The following is an 8,911-nucleotide window of genomic DNA, read 5'->3' on the forward strand; positions in this document are numbered from 1 at the left end:
GTCTGAAGAAGCTCTTGAAAGCGGAAGAAAATTTCTCGAGAAAGAGAGAGTATAGAAGACGCAACAGCAAAGGTGTTCAAATGAGGAAGAAAGAGCATATTTATCAGATTCGGCGAAGATTTCAAAATCGTCGCACCGTTTCGAATCCCACCTTTTCAGGATTCAACGGCCGGATTTTACTGTCGCATTTAATGCAGTCACATGCAAGGCACGTCCCCTGACGTCAGCCTCCCCCGTACCTTTATCCAGAATGCCGAAGTGACTCGCTTCGCCGAAGTGATTCACTTCGTCTTTCGGGGGGGTAGTGATGGGGTACGGACTAAACAAGCCCAACAGCAATGACGGCCCATCAGCCCGAAGCCCAAGGAAGAGTATGAGTTCGGCATGACCAAAGAGTTCGGATGAGTTCGGCATTACCAAAGAGTTCGGCCTCAGCCTACAGCTCGGTAAAAGCCAACCAATCAAGCTCTGCTCTCAGGTCGGCATCAAGCTCTACTCTCAGATCGGCAACCAAAGCAGTTCGGTCTCAGTATTCGACCGAACAAGGAGTTAGTGGACCCATGCAGGATTTCCACAACTTCCAACACACCCACTACCACGTGGCGTCAACTCAGGCCACGATCTTAGGCCATGACCTACACGACATCCACGACCTAGAGTGATGATGTAAGCCACGATCTTAGTTCAATGTATAAATAGAACTTAGATCTGGTAGAAAAGGGTTAGAATCTCTCTAGAGAAATAATCATATAGCAAGTCTGTGTTGTAAGCTGTAATTCGCAGATCAAGCAATACAAACCTGCCCCCATTTCTCCCCGTGGACGTAGATTTACCTCTGTAAATCGAACCACGTAAAATTCTCTGTGTCGTAATTTATTTTTACGAGCATTTATCATCATCAAAAATTCGCCGATTCATCAAGATCCAAGAGCTCAAGTCATGAAGCTAATATGCGGCATACAAACAGAGCAAAACGCCACAATCAACGTGGCAAATTTCATCTCCACAATGGACAAAATTACCCTCCAAATGCAATCTTCGGGCCACGGGGACGCGGAAACGGGCTCGGGCCGCCAAAAGAGCTACGGCTTCGCGCAGTGCTACGGCGATCTCTCGCCGACCGACTGCACCCTCTGCTACGTCGAGGCCCGGAACATCCTGCCCCGGTGCTACCCCTCCAATGGAGGCCGGGCCTACCTCGAGGGCTGCTTTATTCGGGCCGAAAATTACAGCTTCTATGACGAGTTCACGGGCCCAGGAGACGGGCCCGAATGCGGGAACCGAACTCGGGCTGGGCCGGAATTCGAAGAGTCTGTGCGGAAGGGTTTGTCGCAGGTAGTGTCGGTTGCGTCGGGGAATGTGAGGTATGGGCGGGCCGAGGTGGCGGTGGGTCGGGCCGTGAATGAATCGGTGTACGTGATGGCGGATTGCTGGAGGACTATTAGTGCAACTGCTTGCAGGGCTTGTTTGGAGAATGCTTCTGCTTCTTTGTTAGGCTGCCTGCCTCGGGCCGATGGGCGGGCCCTCAACACAGGCTGCTTCGTTCAGTATTCTGATACTGATTTTATGAATTCTGTATCACATAGTGGAAGTTCAAGAGGTATGTAACCTAACATTATTAATTCCGAATTGGCTTGGGCTCAAAATGGACATTTTGGTTTGTTACACAACTTTGAAACTCAGCAGTAAAAATCATGAATTTTCACATTTTCTCACTTTTTTATTTATATTATGTAGTTGATTTGATTCACGCATGTTACCAATTAATGACAGAGTTATTTGCTAATCATGTTGAGAAAAATGATAGTAGTAAAATTGTTACGGACGTTCTCCGTAACGAGGCCGGATGGCTAACTTCTCGGAGAGATAAGGTGATCGAACCTTCGACGTGCTCGAAGGAAAGCTCACGAATTGCTGATTTTCGGACGTTCTCCGATGAACAACAATTTGGAAACGAAATATGATATTCTTGTTACTCAAGACAAGTTTGTGGAAAACAATATATTCATTGATTGATTAAAACGATAACAACCTAGCCCTATTTATAATACTAGAATACTAGCTTAGGAAACAAGAAACAAATATAAGAAAAGATATGCAAATCCCTAATATATCTAAACTAATAAATAATGGTAGAATACTCGTATCAACTCCCCCACGGTTAAAATCCACCTTGTCCTCAAGGTGGGAACCACGAACCAAAGACGAGAGTTGAAAGCACAAGCTTGGCGAGGCGTCTCCTCCTGGATCAAACGCATAGCGAATAGTTGGACGTGTCACTTCACCTTCTCCATAAAAAATCATCAAGGTAGGATCAAAACAGTCGTCAAAATTCAGCGCTAAAACGTGAAGCTTGTTAACACGTCCACGAACTCCCAAACACGCCGTGTAATTTCGCGGCGGGACCATCCGTGCATCGATGGCAAGCAATGTCGGTCGCTGAAATATTCTTGCAACATCACTATCACGCAACTCTCCCTTTTCACCCAAACAATTCCCAACAACATCTTGGGATGTCACTCGAGCAACGACAGCCTTCTTCACTTCCTCAATGGAATCAACCTCCTCTACATCGTCTAATAATGCCTCTTCCTCCGTCTCTTTACTCATATCGGGGCTGCACGGTGGGTCAATTTCATCAAAAGATGGAACTTGTTGGTCTTCGAGTCTGCCATCTCTACCTTCTCTAGATCCCCAATTCTCACTAGGCAAGCCACGATCCATGAGTTTCTTTGCTACTGCCTCTAATATGGAGTTCTCTGAATCACAAAGCTCTGCATCTAATATGGAGTCCTCTGAATCACACAGCTCCCCGTCGCCGTCTCGTGTTGGCGAATGCGTGTGAGTAATGACCTCTCCATAGTCGAAGGGTTGATAGTGTTCGGGCAGTGGATAACGAGTTTGGTGGAGGTGGTACGGCCGGCGTCTATCCGGCTGATACGGAGGCTGCGGTGGGTACCTATCCGACTGGTGGTGTTGTGGCCGCCGGTACGTAGGCTGGGTGTAACGTCGATGCTGCTTGTCCCAATCAGCGCCACCACGATCAGGAAGACCGTAAGGTGGTTCCGGATCAGGCCGTTGTGGCGGTCGAAGCTTCCCTAGTCGCCGGTCGTTCGTGTTCATACGCGACTCCAATATGTCCACCCGTCGATCCATACTGTCGAGGCGTGCATTTAATTTGGCAAACCCTAATGTGATTGGGTCGACCGAAGCCTTCCCCGATTGGTCGGGACGACGCGGCTGGCCTATATGCAGCGCCGGCGTCGCTTCCCTCGTCGGCCGTTCCGACGTAGATGGGCCATGGTATGTTGACGGCATGAGTACGGGATGAAAGCACCAGTTGTTACGGACGTTCTCCGTAACGAGGCCGGATGGCTAACTTCTCGGAGAGATAAGGTGATCGAACCTTCGACGTGCTCGAAGGAAAGCTCACGAATTGCTGATTTTCGGACGTTCTCCGATGAACAACAATTTGGAAACGAAATATGATATTCTTGTTACTCAAGACAAGTTTGTGGAAAACAATATATTCATTGATTGATTAAAACGATAACAACCTAGCCCTATTTATAATACTAGAATACTAGCTTAGGAAACAAGAAACAAATATAAGAAAAGATATGCAAATCCCTAATATATCTAAACTAATAAATAATGGTAGAATACTCGTATCAAAAATTCATAGATGTTGTCGTCATTTTTGAATTTTTTTTGAGAAAATAGGAAAACTCATAATTTTCACGGCTAATTTTCAAAGTTGTTGGGCAGACCAAAATTCATAGTTTTTCTAGTAATTTATCATTTTGTATTTTTACTGTTATAACTAACTTCGATGGTGCAGGGAGAGTTATAGTGAACGTGATTGTGGCTGTGAGTGGAGCAGCTCTTTTCATAGGTGGGGTTATTATTGGAGTTTATGTCTGGAAGAGGAGGATCATTGCAAGGAAAAGAAGAGGTTTGAAATATTATAGTAGAATTTTTATTTCTCAATCGTGAGGCATGGCTAATCTTAAATTATACCAACACATATTCAATCTTGTTTCTTGATTTTAGATGATGCTGAAAAATTAGTGAAGAACCTTAACCATAGTAGCTTGAACTTCAAATATTCGACTCTCGAAAGAGCTACGGCCTCTTTCGATGAAGCCAACAAGCTCGGACAGGGCGGATTTGGCACGGTATATAAGGTATCAAACCTCTTTAATTTGTGATGTCTCGAACCCAGACCTATTATTTGAAGGAGATACATACATCTTACCTATTAAGCAGCGCTTTGTTATTTTCCTGCTGGTAGGGAGTGTTGGCGGATGGGAGAGAGATTGCAGTGAAGAGGCTCTTCTTCAATAACAAACACAGAGTTACAGACTTCTACAATGAAGTAAACATGGTCAGTAGTGTCGAACACAAGAATCTAGTCCGATTGTTGGGGTGCAGTTGCTCGGGACCTGAACGCCTTCTCGTCTACGAATTCTGCTCCAACAAGAGCCTTGATTCCTTCATCTTCGGTTAGAACTCTTATAACCTGTAAGGGGCAGTTTGGCAGCATAGATAACTCTATATGACCAAAAGTGACTTGAAATATTTTGTTCTTATCGTGTTTTGTTTATTTATCTTCCTCACTAATGTTTATTGAACCATTCACAGATTTAGATAAAGGTAAAGAACTAGACTGGGAGAAGAGATTGAAGATAATAGTGGGAACAGCAGAGGGATTAGTCTATCTCCATGAAAATACATCAACAAGAATCATACATAGAGACATCAAAGCCAGCAACATCCTCCTTGACTCAAGGATGCGCGCCAAAATCGCGGACTTCGGGCTAGCTAGATCGTTCGAGAAAGATCAGAGTCATATCAGCACTGCCATTGCAGGGACCCTGTGAGTGAGTAGTTGATGCACATCATCATTTTCTTAGCGCAAGCCGAGCTGATGTTGATCATGCAGGGGATATATGGCACCGGAATACTTGGCCTACGGCCAGTTGACTGAGAAGGCGGATGTCTATAGCTTCGGTGTGCTCGTGCTGGAAATTGTCAGCGGTAGAAGGAACAACGAGGGCGAAAGCTCGGATGACACGGAGAGTTTGCTTAGCAGAGTAAGTTAGGAAAATATTCTACAATCAACAACTACCTACACAATCTGATCCTGAATTTTGTATGGATTAGGCATGGAAGCAATTCAAGCAAGGAAGGATTGAGCCTCTCGTCGACCCCAACCTAATGCTAGGCTGCAGAAAGGAGGAGGCCGACGTGATGAAAGAGATGGTTCGAGTCGTTCAAATAGGACTAGTCTGCACCCAAGAAATCCCATCGTCGCGGCAGTCCATGTCGAAGGCACTGCTGATGCTAGAGGCAAAAGAGGATCCTCCATTGCCAAGCAACCCTCCTTTCATGGATAAGGAGACTATGGAGTTCCATTACACGAGTGGAGGCAGCAATGAGGCCTCGATCGCCACAATTTCCCACAGTGTTTTTCTTCCTAGGTAAAATTGAACCTTATATCACCAAATTGATATTGTATATGTGTAATGTTTAAGTGATGACTTCGTTTTAATGCTTAAATATGACGTCGTTTCACTTAATGGACACATGCCACATAACTTTTTTAGAAGTGAGCTTAAATTTGGACGAATGAGACGATTGTGGATGTTCGAAATTTCGTGATTTGTGATTTTTTTTTTAAATTGCAAGATGTATCGCAATTGACTTATTCTTCATGACTTTATAGTGATCATCATCATAATTGCCACTGATATGATATCCACTACTATTATCCAGAGACGAGTCAGGACTAGAGAAGTTCCTTTGTAGTAGTAATTTTTGTATAATGAATAATTTGTCAAGATTCCGTTTTATAAAAATACATGTGTTCCATCCTAAAACCAATTGAGACAGTTATATGTTATCCAATTGGGACAGTTATATGTTATTTTTCTAGTTTCAATTGCCAACACCCTCCCTCAAACCCTTCAAGGTGAACTTGGAGGTGTTGGACTTTTTTTCGATCTCCCTTCAAGGTGAACTTGGAGGGGTTACCAATTGGGACAGTTATATGTTATCCAATTGGGACAGTTATATGTTATTTTTCTAGTTTCAATTGCCAACACCCTCCCTCAAACCCTTCAAGGTGAACTTGGAGGGGTTGGACTTTTTTTCGATCTCCCTTCAAGGTGAACTTGGAGGGGTTGGACTTTTTTTCTGATCGATTGGACAACTGGCCCAATTTTTTTTTTTGATCGGTTGGACCACTGGCCTTTAAGCCCGGTTATACTGCTGGGTCAGTCATTTTTTCGGTTTCAGCCCAGATATACTGCTGGGTCAGTTAAATATGACCCACAGTCAGCGACCCGCTCTGATACCACGATAGAAATCCATGGGTTCCATCCTAAAACTAATTGGTGATAGGAGGAGTGACACATGGGATTTATATACTAGTTCCAGTTTTCTTTTAACACAGATGTGGGACAATTATATGTTATTTTTCTAGTTTCAATTGCCAACATGTTTGAGGGATTTTCTCACATAGTTTCAACCAATGGCTGATTTAAACGTGTATGGACTAATTTTGTGGAATGAAAAGGCCAAAAATGTATTTATAGGGGACGGAAGATAATAATTTTATTATTTTGAGTCATTTGTTTCAATTTTACAAGTTTCCTAATTAAATTCAAATATACTCTCAACTTAGAGAATAATAAAAATTATAGGGCAATTAAAATTTTTACTTATGCCTGAAATGAGATTGGCAATTTGGCTTCATTGCAAGTTGTGGTGGCATGGCAGGAGAAAAATTAAATTTGTGGCCGAAATGAAGTTATTTTTTCATCCCGGCTTCGATGCCCTTATCCTATTGAAAATAATGTAAAGTTTCATTATTAATAATTGATATTTTTTGGACAAGAGATTTATAAAAATAATATTTATTGAATTTAGTGAAGAGAGAAATAAAGAGAGTAAAATAAGAAAAAATAAATGTATTATTTTTTTACCAAAAAAATATAAAGCATAGGACAAATTGAAAAGGAAATCAATAGTAGTGATATGAAAGAGGAGTAGTTAGTTTTTATCAAAATGCTATAGTAATTAAGTTGCAATTTCGAAAAGTGGTTGCTGGTTGGTTGAATGGAATTTTCATATCGTCAAAGATAACAGAATTTTCGTAATAACTACTACATTAAATAACACTACTACTACTACACAATTCCACTTTTGCCATTTTTCTAGGCCAAAGTCTTTCGAGCACTTTTTTCCATCGTCGACTTTCAATTTCTCATTCGTTAAGTCAGTATATTAATTTGTTCAAAACGATACTCATTAAATAGTTTGCGTGAATCAAGATTTCATTTGTATAACACTCAATGCGCAGATATTTATGATCAATCTCATAATCCTATGCCGATCCAAGAGCTCAGGCAATCAAGCTCATATGTGGGGCCCACCCTCAACACGAAAGTGACGTCTTTGTCCCAAACTTCTTCTCCTCCATGGAGAACGTCAGCCGCCAGCTCCGAACTTCCGGCTTTGGCCTAGCAGAAACGGGGAGGGGGGTCGACGCCAGCTACTGCTTCGCGCAATGCCACCGCGACATCCCCCTCACCGAGTGCGCCATCTGCTATGCCGAGGCCCTTGATTTAAATTTTACTTAAGGTTGGCGGACTTAGGGGGAGCTTCAGCACCCTTTAATTTTACTACTTTTCAAAAATAATATAAATAAAAGTTTTCAATTTAATTCTTTTTTTTCAAACTATTTTGTCCCAAATAGTGAAGGAAATCCAAATGTTGTTGGCAGGGAGTTTTGTCTGATGGAAGAGAGATTGCAGATTTTTCGACACGAAACACAGAGCATCGGAGTTGTACAATGCGAGTGAACATCATAAGCAGCATTGAGCATAGATTACTAGGTTGCAGTTGCTTAGGACCAGAGAGTCTTATTGTTTATGAATATCTGCCTAACAAGAGCCTTGATCGATTCATCTTTGGTGTGCTTTTCTTATCCTAGGTCTAGTTTTGGAACTTTGCCTCATTTCATTATGGAAACATCTTGAAATATAATTTCTGATTTAATCGTATATGCTAAAGGTTTACTATTTTATTTTGGAGCAATAATATAAGGTTAAAAACAATAATATTATTGTATTTATTTATGTGTTTATAAAAGGCCAGATAACTGAAGGAGTCTTTGGATTCGATTGTTATGCATTCCTCTGTTTGTTTTCGTTTAGTTTAGTTTAGTTTGGTTATCAATTGGATATATTGATTGATTAATGTGAGGGTATAAATCTAACAGATTCAAACAGAGGTGAAGCATTAAATTGGGAGAAGAGAATGAAGATAATTATAGCCATAGGAATAGCATAGGGATTGGAATATATAGGTGGAACTTTGTAAGTATCTGAAAATTTGATGACACACACTACAATTGATCCAAATAAAATTCAAATTATTATCGTTTTGGATAATAAATACTTGGCCAATTGACGGAGAAAGCAGATGTTTTTAGCTTCGGAGCTAGAGATCTTCACCGCACACACAGAACTCCGAGCCAATTGACAGCATATGCTAACTAGAGTAAGTTCTAAATTTCTAATACCATTTTGGTTTGGTTAAGAACGGACATATTTTTAATGCAAAATTAGTTAAGTAAAATATGGCTGAAATATCATTATTAAAAAATTTAACATAATTTAGAAGTTAAATAAATAGAGACGATGGATTGACACAATGCATTATTTTTCTTATATATTTTAATAACCTACTTATGATTTATGGTATGATATTTTGGTGATTAAGCAGGCATGGAAGCATTTCGAGTTGAGAACAGTTGAGGGACTCATTGATCCAAACCTAATGCTAGGACACAAACATACTGATAAGTGAATATCTCAAGAATATCCCCAAATCTCTCTTATTT

General features: G+C 41.3%; 1 protein-coding gene and 1 long non-coding RNA gene across 2 annotated transcripts; both read left to right on the forward strand.

The window, feature by feature from the left end:
- The first annotated feature begins 927 nt into the window (after positions 1-927).
- LOC121767684 (cysteine-rich receptor-like protein kinase 2) lies at positions 928-5,494 on the forward strand. Its single transcript, XM_042164012.1, has 7 exons — positions 928-1,600; positions 3,842-3,970; positions 4,054-4,187; positions 4,295-4,505; positions 4,645-4,879; positions 4,946-5,096; positions 5,167-5,494. Exons 1-7 carry the CDS (start codon positions 940-942, stop codon positions 5,485-5,487), a joined length of 1,842 nt encoding a protein of 613 aa, XP_042019946.1. The 5' UTR covers positions 928-939; the 3' UTR covers positions 5,488-5,494.
- A 1,738-nt stretch (positions 5,495-7,232) lies between these two features.
- On the forward strand, positions 7,233-7,888 carry LOC121768324. Its single transcript, XR_006043349.1, has 3 exons — positions 7,233-7,281; positions 7,367-7,647; positions 7,790-7,888. It is a non-coding gene; the product is annotated as an uncharacterized LOC121768324 (long non-coding RNA).
- The last annotated feature ends 1,023 nt before the right edge of the window (positions 7,889-8,911 follow it).

The sequence above is a fragment of the Salvia splendens genome, chromosome 15, assembly GCF_004379255.2.
Source record: "Salvia splendens isolate huo1 chromosome 15, SspV2, whole genome shotgun sequence".
Taxonomy (NCBI): Eukaryota; Viridiplantae; Streptophyta; class Magnoliopsida; order Lamiales; family Lamiaceae; genus Salvia; species Salvia splendens.

Coding starts and splice junctions, on each gene's coding strand:
- LOC121767684 (XM_042164012.1), top strand. CDS start 940: ATGAAGCTAATATGCGGCATACAAACAGAGCAAAACGCCACAATCAAC. Junction 3,971..4,053: donor AAGAGGTTTGAAATATTATA/GTAGAATTTTTA, acceptor TCTTGATTTTAG/ATGATGCTGAAAAATTAGTG. Junction 4,188..4,294: donor GATTTGGCACGGTATATAAG/GTATCAAACCTC, acceptor TCCTGCTGGTAG/GGAGTGTTGGCGGATGGGAG.